The 18,067-nt window shown below is 41.1% G+C and overlaps 2 protein-coding genes and 1 pseudogene across 5 annotated transcripts in view; 2 read left to right on the forward strand and 1 right to left on the reverse strand.

Annotated features, from left to right (window-relative positions):
- LOC100629186 (zinc finger protein 709) overlaps positions 1-6,054 on the forward strand; it is a 45,133-nt gene extending 39,079 nt beyond the window's left edge. For 2 of the 4 annotated variants that reach the window (XM_023646486.2, XM_023646488.2), the window contains 3 exons: positions 1,458-1,584; positions 1,790-1,850; positions 2,488-6,054. In XM_023646486.2, coding sequence (XP_023502254.1) covers positions 1,458-1,584; positions 1,790-1,850; positions 2,488-4,027 — 1,728 coding nt within the window. In that variant the 3' untranslated portion in view covers positions 4,028-6,054. Of the gene's footprint in view, positions 1-1,457; positions 1,585-1,789; positions 1,851-1,982; positions 2,047-2,487 lie in introns of all 4 variants that reach the window. The other 2 variants (XM_070274035.1, XM_070274036.1) reach the window with 2 other exon arrangements.
- Positions 4,549-18,067, forward strand: part of LOC100629226 (zinc finger protein 709-like) — a 38,977-nt gene continuing 25,458 nt past the window's right edge. Inside the window, exon 1 of the mRNA XM_070274032.1 lies at positions 4,549-4,687. The gene's annotated coding sequence lies outside the window, so the exon portion shown is untranslated. The remainder of the gene's footprint in view (positions 4,688-18,067) is intronic.
- On the reverse strand, positions 13,377-16,038 carry LOC138925239 (single-stranded DNA-binding protein, mitochondrial pseudogene; annotated as a pseudogene).

The raw sequence follows: 18,067 nt of genomic DNA on the forward strand, positions 1-18,067 counted from the left end.
ATGGGGAAGATAAACCAACACATGGAGAGAGAGCAAGGATTAGTGGTTATTGCAGGGGAAGGAGAGGGGAGTGGCCGAAAGGGGTAAAGTGGCACATATACATGGCAACGGATTAAAACTAGACTATTGGTGGGGAGCATAATGTAGTCTGTACAGAAACTGATATATAATAATTACACCTGAAATTACAAGTTATAAACCATTTGACCTCAATAAAGTAATTTAAAAAACAAAAAGGAAAAACAATACTGTGTTTGTTTTCTCTTTCTCACTTTTGGAGAGACTCATTTGTCGTGTGACCTCCAGGCACTCATGGATCTAAGAAGAGTCTTTCATTTCAAGTTTGTTCATTTTTCTCTTGTGAGATCAAGAATGATATTTTCTAAGTTCCTTAAGTGTCATATCAGAATTTGGCAGGGCATCATCTAAACTGGCTGGTGAGGAAACACTTCCTCTTGAAGTTGGAGAATGGAAATTTTATGTTCTGTTGTATGAAAGCACTGTTGAATCCTTTATGTATTCTATAATCTTGGCCAATTTGACCATCAAACCTTTGTGGACTCCAGTGAACTCCCTTGCAATCTGCAGCTCTTAACTTACCCCTCAAGGCCAGCCAGGCCCAGGATACAGTGTTGGCAGTTGACTGGAGAGGGCTGTGATGGCACATTATTATCTCACTCTGTTCTGAAACTGATGTGAAGTAGCCTTGAGGCATATGAGTTTAGGGATTTTGTGGTCTAAGTTGTCATGCCTTTTTCCTTGTGTCTGAGCTCTTAAGTTCCAAATAACTTTCTAGCCTCATCTAATTGTACAGAGAGAGAAGGGAAGAACTGAGCCTATGATAAATATTACACAAGTTAAAAAGCAATGCTTCACCACAAGAACATTACATTCAGCCAGCTGCATCTCGTAATAAGCTGGAATACTTTAGGACAATGTGGCTCGCTGGGCTTTGTTAGAAGTTTGACTTCTACAGCCTCCTGGACTCTGTATGGTGATGGAATAGACAAAAAAACTTCCAGTTCTTCTCTTTGTTTTTCTTCATTGAAACCTTATGAAGATTTGTCCCTCTGCCTCATGGAGTGCTGTTAACTGGTGGGTAATAAAGATGAAGATGAAGGAATTTTTCTCACAAGTAATAATCATTCTTAAAATGACAATATTTGTTTACTTTGTATGCATTTCTGTCATTTCCCAGTATACCCTGGACTCTGCCATTAGAGAGAAACATGATGTAATGTAATCACAATAAAACATGTAAATAATTTTCATGTGTTCATGATGCTGTTAAATTGAAGAGAAACTGTATAGAAAAACAATGAGTTTTTGATGATCAAATCATACAAAACATGTTTGGGTCTGAGGGATTTGTACATAACCTTCCTACAAATGGAGTGTGGACGTCCAGTGTTTTCACTCTTATGCATCCTGCTCTTCGCATATTTGTGGTGTTTTAGGACTCAGTGACCATTGAGGATGTGGCTGTGAACTTCACCCCAGAGGAGTGGGCTTTACTGGATTCTTCACAGAAGAGACTCTACAGAGATGTGATGTGGGAAACATTCAGGATCCTGGCCTCGATAGGTAAGAATGCGGACATTCCTTCCCTTCACCAATGAGAGAACAAGTGTTCCTTGCCCTTCAACGTTGTTCTAAAATGTAGAATGTGGATGGGGGAGGTGTTGGTATATGAGGTAGAAATGGTCATAGCTCATCATGAGCTTAGAATCTAAAAATTTTTTTATCATTTCTCATACCTTGAAATCAACTTTATGAGTCTGCATTTCAGGAAGAACATGGAAAGATCATGGTGTTGAAGATCAGTACAAAAACCAGGGGCAAAAACTAAGGTGAGTTGCACGCACAATAGAAAGCAGTGTCTCATGTGAGAATCCTGGTATGTTATAAAATTTTAAAAAGAAGCAAACAAGAGGCCAAGCCTGATGGCAAAGCAGTTAAGTTCGCACTTTCTACTTTGGCAGCCCAGGGTTTGCTGCTTTGGATCCTGGGTACGGACCTGTGCACCACTTGTCAAGCCATGCTGTGGTAGGCGTCCCACATAAAGTAGAGGAAGATGGGCACAGATGTTAGCTCAGGGTCAGTCTTCCCTCAGAAAAAAAAAAAAAAGGGAGAATTGGTGGCAAATGTTAGCTTAGGGCTAGTTTTCCTCAAAAAAAAAAACAAGCAAACAAGACAAGTGACTCTTGCTTTATATTTAGCTATTTTTAGAAAATTTTTACCAAATGTATTTTCTGAACTTTGATGTAGAGATTCAGTTTTTGCAAAATAGTCACTTGGAAATAGTATTAATAAGCCCTGTATCTGAATACTACTGTTTGGATAATAGCAAGGGTGAATTCCTATTGCAGAGCATTCAGTATATTCTGTTTCAGACAGTGTAGAAAACCTAAACTTCTTCAGTAAATCATGAAAATATAAGAAAATAAAATCATTAATAAACATTAATAATGTTCTCATTTTTTACAGAAGTCATATTGTAGACAGACTCTGTGAAAGTGAAGAGGGTAGTCGATGTGGAGAAAACTTCAGCCTTATTCCAAATCTCAGTCTGTACAAGGAAATTACTGGAGCTAAACCATGGGAATGCAGTGCATGTGAAAAAGTCTCCATGCACGATTCATCCCTTACAAGATACATTGGATGTCATACAGAACACAAACCATATGAGTATCAAAAACATGGGCAGAAGCCATACAAATGTAAGGAATGTGAAAAAGCCTTCCCTTTTCCCAGTTTTCTTCAAATACATGAAAGAACTCATACTGGAATGAAACCCTATGAATGTCAAAGATGCAGTAAAGCCTTCACTTCTTCCAGCTCTCTTCGGGTACATGAAAGAATTCATAGTGGGGTGAAACCCTATGTATGTAACATATGTGGTAAAGCCTTCATTTTTTCCAGTAAGGTTAAAGAACATGAAAGAACTCATACTGGAGAGAAACCCTATAAATGTAAAAAATGCAGTAAAGCATTCACTTATTCCAGTTCTCTTCAAAGACATGAAAGATTTCACACTGGAGAGAAGCTCTATGAATGTAAGGAATGTGGCAAAGCCTTTATGCATCCCTCGAGCCTTCGATCACACATGGTCTATCACACTGGAGATGGACCCCATAAGTGTAAGGAATGTGAGAAAATATTCATTTCTTCCACTGCAGTTCAAATACATGAAAGGACTCATACTGGAGAGAAACCCTATGAATGTAAAGAATGCAGTAGAACCTTCAGTTGTACCAGTTCTCTTAGAAAACATGAAAGAACTCATACTGGAGAGAAACCCTACAAATGTAAAATATGTGGTAAAGCCTTCAGGTTTTCCAGTAATGTTCATGTACATGAAAGAGCTCATACTGGAGAGAAATCCTATGAATGTAAAAAATGCAGTAAAGCATTCACTTCTTCCAGTTCTCTTCAAATACATGAAATAATTCATACTGGAAAGAAACCATATGAATGTGAAAAATGCAGTAAATCATACGTTTATTCCAGTTCTCTTCGAGTACATGAAAGAATTCATACTGGGGGGAAACCCTATGAACGTAAGGAATGTGGGAAAGCCTTTACAGATCCCTCAAGCCTTCAGTCACACACAATCTTTCACACCAGTGATGGACCTTATAAATGGAAGGAATGTGAGAAAGTAATCTTTTCTCCCCTTGCATTACAAATACATGAAAGGAGTCACACTGGAGAGAATCCATATGAATGTAAAGAATGCAGTAAAGCCTCCAGTTGCAGCAGTTCTCTTCAACAACATGAAAGAACTCATGCTGGAGAGAATCCCTATGAATATAAAATATGTGGTCAAGCCTTCAGGTCTTTCAGTCATGTTCATGTACATGAAAGGACTCACACTGGAGAGAAACCATATGAATGGGAAAAATGCGGTAAAGCATTCACTTCTCTCGGATCACTTCAAAGACATCATAATTCTCACCAGAGGGAAACACTATATCAGGAAAATGGGAAAACCTTTATTTCTCATGAAAACTTTCAAGGATATTGAAGAGTGTTGACTAGAAGAAAAAACACATAAATGTGAAGAATGTGGGAAAGCCTTCAGTTCACATCTAGTTTTCCAAATACATAAAGGAAATCTTACCGGACAGAAAATGTATTAATGGAAAAATTACAGTAAACCGTTTAGTTTGCCAGTTCTCTTCAAAGGTATGAGAGAACTCACACTGGAGATAAATCCTATGAATGTCAAAACTGGGAAAGCCTTTCTTTGTCAGGCAAACTTTGAGGGTATGGGAGAATGCACACTAGTGGAAAAGTCATGTAACTCTAAATGTGGGAAAGCCTTTTTTTTTTTTGTTTTCTGCTTTTTCTCCCCAAGATCCCCCCAGTATGTGGTTGTATATTTTAGTTGTGGGTCCTTCTAGTTGTGGCATTTGGGACACTGCCTCAACATGGCCTAATGAGTGGTGCCATGTCCGCACCCAGGATGCGAACCAGCGAAACCCTGGGCTGCCACAGTGGAGCGCGTGAACTTAACTACTCGACCACTGGGCCGGCCCCAGGAAAGTATTTTTTAATCTCAATTCTTCTGAAGGCATGAAAGGACACACTTGATAAAAAAACCTCTGGAGTGTAAACAGTGTGAGAAAGACTTTAATTCCCCACATCCATTTAGGTGAAACTTCCACCAAAAAGAAATATAAATGTAAGTAATATGAGAAGGATTGATGGGAATTTGTGTATTATGTTCTACAAAAATTTCTACTTGAAAGGCTTGTCCTAAATGTTGTAAATATATTGTGTTTACCAAGTGTCTGTCTTAGAGTGAGACTTTGGAGTGTGAATTTCTATTAATTACTTTCAGAAATGAATATTGAGGTAAGATAATTGTGCAAGTCATCCTTATTCAATAGTACATAAAAATTAATTGGTATTGCTTTTCACTCGAATCACTTAATGTTTTCTCATTAATTTCTCTTATAAGGTTTAATTTTCTCTGTGTTAAGGGACCATTGAAAAATGGCTGTTTGTATTTCTCAGCATTTTCTTCCTGGCCTTGTATTGCAGTTCCTGAATATACCTAATCCACTGTATGTATTGTTCCTTTCTTTGAGAAAGCTCCTTTTTTGGAGCCTGTTTCTATTTTCTATACTATTAAACAGTTGGAATAAGTTTTTATGTATGATGTTTATCAATGGGTATACTTCCCTATAAATCCTTATTTTCAAATTTGTGCCTTTGTTCTTTGTCTTTCCTTCTGACTGATATTTGGTGAGTAGACTGAATTCAGTAGAGACCTCTAATAGGGCAACAAAATCTATTGCTGGACATACCAACTCTGTATTGTGTTATGTAAATGAGGATAATATTAAGAGCTAGATCTTTAAGAATCCATCCCCTTTATGGTTCCATGTTGGAATTCCCCAATAGCCTCACTTGCATGAGGTTTGGAAGGCAGAAGCACACAAGGCCTTAGGCAGATTCTGGAGCCACCACACAGGGAGAGGGACAGTTGCATAGGAGCTTTGAGGACACCATCTTCCATCCCATTTTCTGAATTCTTTGACCTTCTAGTCAAGTTGAAAACCACCATCAACTGTTTGATTTTCATTTTCTTAGACATGTATTTTTCCCTGATGTTTATACAAGGTTAACATGAAAAATCCATTACAGTTCGGGGTTTTCTCTGAGGTCTCTTGTGTCCACTATGAAACTAATTCAGACCTTTGTGGTGGAGAAGATTCTCTGATTCCCCTCTTTAAATGATACCTGAATCAGGTCTAATGTGTATAGGAAACACTTTATGCTGTTCATAGTGCCAATGAGCTTGTTTTCCTGATTCACCATGACACATACAATGGGGCATAAACAGGACATAGGAGTCTGTTTCTCTGCTGCCTTGTGCAGCGGCTGCCTGGACCCAGTTCTTCCATGTGAGAACAATCACCTTTCTCACGTAAGGAAAAGGACATGTATTTCCTCTTACTTGTAGCTGAATGTATTCCCTCAATCTGTTTTCAATAATGTTTGATTGTATGTCATTAAACTAGGTACATTTCCTTGAAAAATAAACAGTTCTGTAGTTGTTTCATTGATACATTTCATCAACTGTTCTAATCTATCATATGCTACTAAATATTGTGGTTTTCATTTTCTCAGAATATATTAAAATCATCTTAATTATGGATTTTTTGCAATCTTCTTCATGTAACTGTTATACATTATGAGTCTGTTTTAGTACACGCAGACAAATTCAAATGTTTTTTCCTCAGGCTAACTTTATTTTTTATTCTTTTATAGTTACAATTTCTGTCATGAAACTAATTTGTCATTTATTCTTAACCCAAAACTTAACAGTCACTGTGTTTTCAGTACTTTCTTGCTTGTGACCTGCAGGATTGCACCTGTATTCAAAGAGGGGGTTGTAACAGATTCTAGCAGGAATGACCACAGGCCATAGAGGATGGTGAGGTGTAACAGCAGCAGGGTGCTCAGAAGGACTGCTTACAAGAGTGTGGCCTGTGTTTGTGGATGTGATTGCTATTCAAGGAGGCAGGCCACTTTCTGTATCAAGTGTGTGAGGAGGTTTACTTTTGTTTCTGGTGAGCATTTTATCTTTGGTAAATCTAATCATTGTGTTCTAGTAGGCAAAAGCAACATAGTGGAGTTAACGTTAAATTGTAAGAAGTTCCAGTCAGTCATTTTAGTAAAAAGGCACTATTAGTCATCTTTATGATTTAGAATTTTATCTTTTACCATTTTTACTGGTATGGTTACAAAATACCCTTAGTTTAGTCTTAGTGAACATGTACCTTTGATGAAAAGGTGTGGGACATTTTTCTCTTCAGCAGGGTAATACTGGGCCTTGCAGTGGATGCAGCCAGCTCCTGGCCCTCTGGAACAGCTTTGCCTTTCCTACTTATTATCAAAGCACTGATGTATTTCCTAGAGTGTGTTAGACAGTGTTGACCGTGAAGTACCTCAGTGACATTATATAAATTCAGTTCTTAGTATACCACATTATATCTTTAGTATCTTCTTTATGACTCACCCGAGGGCTTTGGGTTTAGGTAAATCGTAAGACAATACAAACCCAGCAAGGGAGAGAGACAGGACCATGGTGCCAATCCAGCCTTTCTTGCTCAGAGACTGTGCTCTTGATGCTAGTGTTTCAGCATCCGTCATCTGCCATGCACTTGAGAGGCAATGTAGCCAATGTGTCAGAAATAAGGCCCAGTGGGATTTGGATATAACAGCAGGAAACAAACAAGTTTTTGCAGTCCTTGTGCTTATATGTTGTGGGGAAAGAGAGGTGATTAATAAATCATAAAGCTTTATCTGATAAGATGGAATTAACGGCTTTGAAGGAAAGTAAAAAGCTATATGAGCTAATGGGGAGGCTGAGGTGTGTATGTATCTTTTCTATGAGGGTAGGAGTGAGTGAGGATGTCATTATTATTGGTGTCTGGGACCTGAAACTTCCTACTGATTTAAGCCACAGATACTTGTGGTGTCTTTGTTTTAAATGTCATTTGAGAGGAGTTTTATTTTACCTTTAAATACTTAAAATATTACAGTCTTTGGCATTTTCATTTTGCTGCTCTACAGACTGGAGTGTGCAGCATACACCCCAGTAAACCATGGAGTTCCTCCCACTTAGAGAGACAGTTGCCTTCACCTGCACTATTCTAGCTCATCCTGAGTGAGTTCTATGAGTAGAGTGACATCTCTGTGAGTCCACTGTGATCTCCCCGTGGAAACAGCACAAAGAGCTCTGGATGGTTAGAGGCAACCATCCCAGGAATAATTGAGTGAGCTGGAGAGAGAGGGTGTCACTTTGAGTAATATCCTACTTGAATATAAAAAGAGAAATAGAAAATAGGGTCTTTTTATCCCAGGAGTAGCTGGAAGTTGTTAGTTTCAATGTTCCGCAAAGCCCCTCCAAGCCATTTTGCTGTTCATACATTTTATTTCCATATGCTTAGACGCACATGTTGTGGAGAAGAGGCAAACAACAGTAACAGCTACAAGGTTTAATAAAGAGCAAAAGAAACCAGTAAGCTCAACTTTTTTTAGTGTTAACCTCCGTATTGGTGGGGTTTCATTCAAATGGGCACGATGAGAGTGTTCTTCTTGGAGATGGCATGTTTTCCATCTTTTGACAGCTGTATTAGTATGCATTTGTGGAAATTCATAAGTATACCTAAAATATCATAAATGTATATAATTAATGGAAAATGAAAAACAGAATCAATTTCCTGTGTTAGGAGAATGTTCAACTCTCCTGAACCTTGGTTTTTATGCATTCAACAGTTCTTTTTAGCACTATGGGATCCTTCTTAGGAAGAATGAAGGACTGGGCAAGAAGGACTCAGTGCTCAACAGGCCTTTCTTGCAACCCTGTCTTAACTGAGAAAACACCCCCTAGGGTTGCGCCTGCCCTCATTTCGGACTCATAACAGGAGTGAAATGACAGGGCTCCTAGAAACTGTCCTTGAGTTTAAATCAGGTTCTGTGGACAGATCCGTAGAAATACTGTGGTTCTGAAACATAAAGTGTATCCCAAGAGGGACGTAACCGTGGACATCCTCATTCATGGGCATCAGCCTCATTTCTTCTCAGTGCCGTCCGTAGGCCATTTCCAGCTGTTTACTGCCCAAGTCGAGCCTACTCTGTGCCTGCTGACTTGGAAACATCTTTAGAAATCCACACAAGTCCCCTCTGGACAATTTCTCTGAGGCAACAGGAGGGGTCTGTGAGCTGAGAGGGTGACAGAAGCAGTGGTAGAAACCATGTCATGGGCACATTCTGTCGGTCACAGTGACCACAGACATCACATAATTACCAGATCTGTATGCTTACTTATTCATACAACACTTACAAGTTGACTGAGTTTGAATTGGGTGACAAATGATTCTAGAAGTTTTTGAAATCACTGTCCCTCCATTAGTCTCTTCCTCCACACACCCCTCTCCCGTAGAGGCTGTAGCAGCCTCCCATTCTGCATCCAGAGTCTCTAAACCTCTCCCTGTGGACATAAATTGCCCCAGGCATTCTTGTACCAGAAACTTCTCTTCATTCAGTGCTGCACACAGAGAAGCCACTGCTGTCAACCCACAGACTATTTTTGTAAATGGAGGCCCTCTTAGGGCCTGAGTTGATGGTCTTTCACAGCCAGCACCTATTTTGCCTTTGGGCCTGAATGCAGCACCCCTCAGGCTTGCCAAATAGAGAACTCCTTTTGAGGAGATATGGGAACTTACAGGATAAAGCAATAAACGGCGCTTCTGGCATATCACCTACAGGAGGAGGTGTGTTCCCCTCTTCTCTAATTGACGTAATTCATTCTGGAGGAGGTCCCCTCCTTTTCAGACACGTTGGCACTTAAGGAGTGACTTGGGGACCCATGACCATGGAGTTCTTATGCACCGTGTGCACCAGCACACCTGATGGGTCCACTGCAGAGTCACTTTGTCCTTTCCCCAGATCACACAGGCCAGCCCTGATCACACATTGCATCAGACTGATTAGTAAATTCCAGATAATTGTGCCAGCAATAGAGAATTCCCTGGCCAAGAGTCAACCTCACCTGCACATTGTTACAGATCCTTTGGCCACTGCCAGTGATCTAGCTGTCCCATCCCACCAACTGCAACACCTTCTTACCCAAGGTTGCCCCTCTGCCTAAAAGAACTCTGGGATACCTTGCCTCACACACCCAAGTACAAGTCAGGTCACTCCTTACTCTGCGCATATTAAACCTCAGTCTGCAGAGGCTCATTTCATTGCTCAGGGTGATACATGCACTCAAATTTCTGAGACACATACTGCCACCTCAGACCTGATGGCATTAAGCTTGGCCCATGGGCCCTTGTGATATGGAACCAGTAAGAGGCCTCTAACCTAAAGGTCTAGGCAGAATTCCAGGGATTTCCCTCCACTACCCTGGATAACTCAGTGACTAACACACCAGATGTGAAAAATGTGTCACAGGTAATACAATCTATGCACATTAAGTGCAGGTCGGGGAGGGGACCCTACAGTTCATGGCAGATAAACTTTGTCAGGCTGCTCACCCCCTCTGCTGGGCTGCTTGCTGTGCTCAGACCACGGTAGAACCTTTTATAGACAAATTACTCCTCCTGTCATACATGATCCTCCTGCAGCCAGAATCAATGACTCATGAAGACACTGTAGAAATTATTAATATTATCAACCAATGTCTCAAAATATAAAACACTAGGCTCTTAAAAATGGTATTCAATGGGGCCTGGCCCCGTGGCCAAGTGGTTAAGTTCGTGCACTCTGCTGTAGGCAGCCCAGTGTTTCGTTGGTTTGAATCCTGGGCACGGACATGGCACTGCTCATCAAACCACGCTGAGGCAGCGTCCCACATGCCACAACTAGAAGGACCCACAACGAAGAATATACAACTATGTACTGGGGGGCTTTGGGGAGAAAAAGGAAAAAATAAAATCTTTTTTTAAAAAATGGTATTCAATGGATCTTATACCTCTTATAACGCAGGCTGCAACCTTATTAGGATTAATGCCTTACTTAGATAAAACTTGCTTTCTTCTAAATGGATGTTCCTCCTGTTTGAGTGATGAGATTCAATCCACAGTCTTCGAGGCTTGTTATTTTGTTTTGATCATCAGGCTTACTGGCAACAGATAAGTAGAGACTTTCTACACTAGACATGTCTGTCTGATGGGTGAGTCCTTCAGGTCTTTGGTTTACTGTAATCGTGCCCCCTTGGCCACCACTCATTCCACTCCAGGGTCTTCCTCCTAACATCGCCTTTAGTCTGTGCCCTGTGTGGTAATATTTCATTTTGGACACCCTCCAAGCCCCTCCTGTCCATCCAACACAAATGTGCTCTTTTCCTGCCACTTCCACACATGTGCTCATTGTCACTGGAGTGACTGGTACTGACCTGGGTGCACGTGTCATTCAACATCATCATTACTGCCAATCAGGAAATGTCCCAAACACTCAAAATACGTGTAGCAGACAGCTAGTGTTTGAGATGTTTTCCATGAAGGAAAACTCCCTGGCAGCCGTGGTAGCTGCTGACTACTTGAGTTTGGACTTTTTATTAACCAGCCAGGGAGAGTTCTGTTCCCTTAAAAGGGCTATGTGATGCTGTGTGTGACCCTAATTATAATTTCTCTTGCTTTTCACATGGCTTTTCAATTAATGTTCAAAATCAGATTCATTTAATGAGATGTGCCATTTGCTGAAGCCTCAGGAGAGAACTTTAATAAAGACACTGACTGCATGTTTAATATCTGAGTCTTCATGGGCTTTACATACCTGCACGTCCTGTCTGGCTCACAGTGGGTAAATAAGTCAGGAGGAATTGACCCTTGCCCATTTTATGCTAGCAGGAGGGTCAAATTTTGAAAACCTCTACTCCTATACACCTTAAAGGATAAAGCCATTCTCCTTTGCAGAGGCCACCCCAACCCACTTACCCTCACCCTACTCTCCTTAGAAAGTACCTTTGATTAATAAATATTGTTCCATTAATTTGATGTATATGGTGACATAGTCTTGACATCCAATCCCATTTTAGGTAGTGTGTTAACTCTTCCCCCAAAATGGGAATGATAAAACAGAAGGTAACCAATGGAAAGTGACATTCCAGTGACAAACAGGTATTCAGGTTAGGGAATTTTTATGAGATGAGGAAACTCCAAATACAGCAATTTCAGTGTGATAATGTTTTTAGATGCGTTAGTCACAAAAGAGAAACTTTGAAATCACCCACATGAGCTCCAGCAGTAGAATTAACAAGTGAAAATGGCATAGTCTCACAAGGGAAAATACAGCCACAGAAGTGAATGGATGGTTTGTGTTCCAATGTGTAAGGAGCTCTGAGTGAGCATCTCATCTTCACAGCAAGGGGGAGGCAGCGTTTCCATGTTCACAGGAGAGGGAGAGTGTGTGGGGCTCCCAGAGCTCATTCCTGTGGCTGCTCAGGTGCCCTCCCCTCCTTCTCCAGGGACTGACCCCCTCCAGGGGTTACCTCACATCTGAAAATGTCTAGACCCCACGTCTGGGAATATGGTGACTTTCTGAATGTGGGTTTTCTTTCTGAACTGTAGGCAAGCAGGCTGCTTCTATGAGCTAATTGGAATATTCATGTTTCTGTCCTTGGATTCCTTTATTCATTGAAGATTGCAGCCCTTCGATTCTAGTTTCCATTAGCGCTTGAATTTTTAAAATACAGGGTAATTGAGAGATATGATGTAAGGCAAGAAAATTGTAGAACCAAATAGAATTTTTCTTTTATTATGTAAGAGAACCTCAAGATGTGAGATGGGTGCATTTGAGTTTTCAGGTGATTTTTCCATTTTTAAGTCAGTTTTTGTATGTGTCTGTCCCTAGAGAACTTTGACATTTGAAAGGCTATAGTATTTCTAAGGCAAATGAATTGCTATTTTAATGAATGTCAGGAAAAGCAATTGAATTTCTACATTCATTGATATGAGCAAAACACTGCAAAGCTTATGGAAATCTTTGAAATTTTCAGTCCAGTTCAGGGTTGAATTTGAAACCCCTAATGTATTATAATATGCTACCACTTCCTGAAAATCTCCCCAGTGTGAAATATAGTGGAGGGACAAACGATAATGCCCCTGTCCTTTTAGTTATAAAGGATTTGTAAATTTTTTATTGTCTGCAGTTCCATATACATTAGTGTTTAAAGGAATAAATCTTTGAGTGGTTTCCTATGTAGAAAAGTTACTATGAAATTAATTTTAAAATGCAAAAGTTAATTAAAAATAATCGAGCATAGGAAAATATGGTATATATAAATTTATCTCCTTATTTAAAATTAATAATGCATGGGAAGGATTAAAATATTCCTAAGAGAGGAAACTCGCTTAAGGAGACTCCCTGCCTGCACGTCCTGCCCCACTCCTCTGCTCTGACTCCAGCCTCCCTACGTGACCAGTGTTGATCACTGCTTCACCATCCTGTTCGTGTTTCTTTATGTAAAAACAAGCCAGTGCGAACTTCTATTTTTCTTACCCCTGTTTGTTGTAATTGTTACCACACCAGGTTTGTTTTGACCACCACACAATTTTGTCAATCACTGTGACAGTGAGTTTGCAAAGAGAAAGGATTTAATCACAAGGCAGCCAAGTGAGGAGGTGGGAGAATAAATCTTGGATCTGGCTCCCTGAAAATGGAAACTCACTGATATTTATGGGGTAGGTGGCAAGGTGGTCTGAAGTCTGGGAATAGGTGATTGGAGGTGAGGAGAAGTGAGGTAGTTGATGATCTGGGCAAGGGTATTCAAGCTCCATGCCTCTTCATAGGACCCATGTTCACAAAATGGCAGCATTGCTATGTGAGGTTTATAGGTCTTTGACATCAGAAAGTTACTTGTCCCACATTTGCGCAAACCCAGGTGGTGGGCTGGTGGTCTCAACCAGCCTGGACAAGACAAGGGATCTCAGTTCCTGAAAAACCACTCTTAATTACTCTGTTGATAAGATAGGGTCAGTTGAAGTGGTCCTGGGAAGCCTATGGTCACCTAATGAGTGGCCAAGGTCCACATATTTGATGTTTGAGTACTAAAAACTGAAGCCTCCCCCTCCCTTTTCCCCTGGGCCTTCTCACCTGGACAGGCTGATGAGAAAGCCTGGAGGCTCCTGCACTGTGGGCTGCTGCTTGCTGGGCAGCTCCTCCTGGGCGCTGTGCTGCCCTGTGTTGCGTTGTTGACCCACCAAGCCTGGGTTCTGTGTACAGAGGACTCAGAGTTGGCAGTTTCTGTAACTCCTTATCCTTTGGAAGCAGGAGTATGAGAATGGGCCCTCAGCACAGTGGTCCTGGGTCGATGTCTTGGCTGGAATCTCTCTGTGTCTAGAGTGAAGCTGTGACTGAGGCTGAGTTTACCCCAACACTAGGGGCATGTCTTAGGGGAGTAGGAGGATGATTATACCCTGTGAGTGAGGTGAGCCCATCAGACGGTCACTCCTCAAAGAGCAGTTATTTCAGAGAGAAAGTGAGGAAGAAGAGAGACAGGAAAGGAGCCAGTAGATGGAGGGTGGCGTCCACACTCCTGATAGCAGAGGGCTCCCCAGGCCCCTTCAGTGCCTCTGCTGCTGCCCCTGCCTCTACTGTGACAAAGACCCTGACCTTTGGGGTTATAGGGAACAACAGCCATGGCACCTGTGCGGCACAGCCAAGGGATTAGTCAAACTTGATTTAACACTGGAGTCCTTAAACTCTATGAACCAACTGGTTGTTATGCTGGAGGCTCCTAACTGATGGCACTGATGTGAGGCCCTCTGGAAGAACAATGTAGAAATACCAGGGTACAGAGGACACCCCATCCCCCAAAGTATATCCAGCGACCTGAAATACAGGACAGGGAAGGACAGCAGAGAGGGAGCAAGAGGAAAAAGCTACTGAAAGAAGGTCCACAATGTGACCCAATTGGAAATCCAAAACATACTAAAAGAATTTGCACAACAACCAAGATAAAAGGGTGCTCTTTGCCTTCTGAGCCTCTAAAACATAGGTTTTGAGTTCGTTGTACCATCTCCCGTGATGCAATAATTCACGGCCCTTCACGCAATTTCTCAATGCTGGGTCTCAAGTTACGGCTACACCTGGCTGGGGTCTCAGTAAATTTAAGCAAAGGACCCCCGATCTTAGGGAAGTTACTGAGTATAACGCAGAAGCCGGATTGCTATACTTCACCTTAACCAGCAGAACTCTTTGCCAGGCCTCCCAGCCAGGACCTATTGTCCCAAAATATCCCACAGTGAGCAGGAAAGCTCTGGATCCATAATTCACAAATTAAAATTCAGTTAAATTGTCTTCACCCCTTTCAAATTAGCTTTCCAAAATGGGGCTCCATGGTCCCTACCCCTTAGTTCAATTAGATAACGTGGCCCAGTGCGAACTGAACAGAGCCTTCAAGGACTGAACACTGTTGTAAGAAACCTATTTAGGGAGAAGTGATTATCCCCAGGGTTTCTACTTTGAACAGCTGAATTTGGCTTGTTCTTCAGTCTGGAAAGAATGAATGACACCTCACAGTGCATTACTGTAACCTGGAGGCTGTGGTCACACCAAACACAGCCCTGTACCCAGTCCCCAACATCATGGAAATCACTGACTCCATCCAGTCAGCAACTGGTAAACACTCTGCTCTCATAGACTCGGCTAAGTCTGTTCCGTCCAGTCCTGTGTCCACAGCCTCTCAGCTGCACTTGGCCTTCCCTCTGAGGGGACGGGACTCACCTTCACAGGCGTGCCCTGTCTTACTGCACTTCATCTTATTGCACTTTGCTTTGTTGTACTTTGCAGATATTTCATTTTTACAAGACCCTCCACCAGCAAAAAGATTCTGACTTACTGAACGCTCAGATGATGGTTATCCTTTTTTAACAATAATGTAGTTTTTAATTAAGGAATGTACATTGGTTTTTTAGAGATAATGTTATTGCACACATAATAGACTACAGGATAGTGTAAAAATAACTTCTTTATATATAAAAGTATATTTTAATTCTTGTCCTTAGAAACTATAAAGATTACACATGATTTGCATATGAGACTGCACAAAACAAGGGCCAAAGAAGATCGTGCACTCCTTGCCTTCTCTTTTGTCTGGTCTCTCAGAAATAGAATGTTCTCAGCTCTGGTTGTTGTTGCTTGTCACCTCACATTGCTTTTATCCTTGTATCCTCCATAGTCTACTCTCCCTTCCACATCAATTCAACACCGTTTTTCACATATGCCACGTCTCCGAGGCCTGGCTGGAATACTGAAATTCTGTGCCATGTTGTCTTGACCGACATCACCCATTTGCTGTGCTTCACTTTCCCCTGATCGCCACATCTCATTTGTTCCTAGAGAAGATATTGTCACTGGGTCTTTTCCTTCCACCTGTCTCGTGACAGGGTCCTGATCCACTTGTCCAAGTGACTGCACAGGATTCAGAGATCCTCTGAGAATCGAGCTGCTAGCTGTTTCAGACTCATGTCTTACCAACTGGTGAAGAACCTGCAATACAGGTCTTTGAAACATGGATTCCATTTTCTCCTCTTACAATCTAATCTTTAGTCTTTCCTGACACTCTAGTCCCTAAACATAGATTTCATTTGCACTAGGAAACCAAAAACTTTGTGTGACTTGCTTTATTGTAATATCTGCTTTATTGTGGTGGACTGGAACTCAACCCACAGTATCTCCGAGGTGTGCCTGTACCTGGTTACCCTCAGAGAGCCTCAGCACCATAACCACTGCACAGTCCCGGTGGGCAAAACCTGAACTGCATCTGCCTTGCACCAAAGCCCCACGTATGATGTTACATTAACCACATTCTCCTTTGTGGACATTCATTTGACATTCAGGGTACACATATTTTGAATAAACATGTTCACAATCAGTTGATGGGCCATTGCCCATCATACTCATAGTATGAGGTCCAGACACATTGGTTACATTTAAAAAAATTATTCAAGAAACAGAAGGCCACTCCCTTCCTGCCATCATTGTTTATTTCAATCATCCATAAGCTTATCATTACCAAATACCTTGTTGCTAATATTACTATTATTATTTTTTTAAAGATTGGCCCTGAGCTAACATCTGTTGCCAATCATTTGTTTTTTCTTCTTCTCCCCAAAGCCCCCCAGTACATAGTTGTATATTCCAGTTGTAGGTCATTCTAGTTCTGCTATGTGGGACGCCGCCTCAGCTTGGCTTGATGAGCGGTGCTAGGTCTGCCCCTGGGATCTGAACCCATGAAACCCTGGGCTGCCAAAGTGGAATGAGTGAACTCAACCACTCAGCCACATGGCCAGCCCCAGTAATATTATTTTCTTAAGAGTTTTGTTATGTTAATTATGATAAGAAATATGAAAGATATTTTACCTTCATTTGTTCCTTTTCTAATCCTCCACCTTTATCATTTACATTCTTTCTGATCAATTTTTGAATGTTCTAGTCATAGCAGGTGTACTAAAGACAAATTCCCTACATTTTTGTCACAGGAAGTTCTTATTTTTCCTTCACTTTTGAAGGATAATTTTTCTTGACACAGAATTCTATGAGTCTTTGTTTTAACTTAAAAACTTCAGCTATTTTGGGCCAGCCCCAGTGGCCTCGTAGTTGAGTTTGGTGTGCTCTCTGTTGGCAGCCCAGGTCTGGTTCCGAGGCGTGAATCTTCCTGTCAGTCTTTCCTGTGAAAAGAAGTCCAATTTCATTTTAATCTGTGTTTTTCTATACCTGAGGTCTGATTTCCCCTCTGACTTCTTTCAGTATATTCACTTTTCCTTAGATTTTTCTCCAGTTTCAATAGGATGTACTAGGGTGCACATTTTTAGCTTTTTTTTTTATGTTTGGTGTTTTCTAGCTTCCTAGATCTACAGTTGTCATCTATTATTAATTTTAGGAAATTTCAGTGCTTATTGCTTACTTCTTCTGTTTCTTTCTGTCTTTCTTTTCCTTCCGGTATTCCCAGTATGTGTATTTTAAACCTTCTGTTAAAGAAGGTTGTTCTAGAATTCATGGATATTGGGTTCTGTTTTGTTCTTTCTGTCTTTGCTTTAGACTCTGGTGAAATAGATTTATTTGAGGGCAGGCCTTGTCAAGAACAGAATATTTGGGACTTAATGCAAAATGCCATCTTTCTTTTCTCTTTCCCAATTTTGGAGACACTGGTTTGCCCTATGACCTATGGGCTCTCATGGATGTAAGAAGAGTTGTTCATTTCAAGTTTGTTCATTTTCTTCTCATGAGATCAAGAATGACAGCTTCTAAGTTCCTAAGGTGCAGGATCAGAAGTTGGCAGGGCATCATCTAGAGTGGCTGGTTGGGAAACACTTCCTCTTGAAGTTGGGGAATGGAGATTTCATGTTCTCTTGGAGGAAAGCACTGTTGAATCCTTTACTTATTCTATAATCAAGGCTAAATGGACCATCAGACTTTTGTGGACTTCAGTGAACTCCCATGCAATCTGCAGCTCTTAACCTGTCCCTCAGGCACAGCAAGGCCCAGGGTACACTGTTAGTATTAGACCAGAAAGAGCTCTTATGGCACATTATCATCTCAC

This window comes from Equus caballus, chromosome 7 (genome assembly GCF_041296265.1).
Source record: "Equus caballus isolate H_3958 breed thoroughbred chromosome 7, TB-T2T, whole genome shotgun sequence".
Lineage (NCBI taxonomy): Eukaryota > Metazoa > Chordata > Mammalia > Perissodactyla > Equidae > Equus > Equus caballus.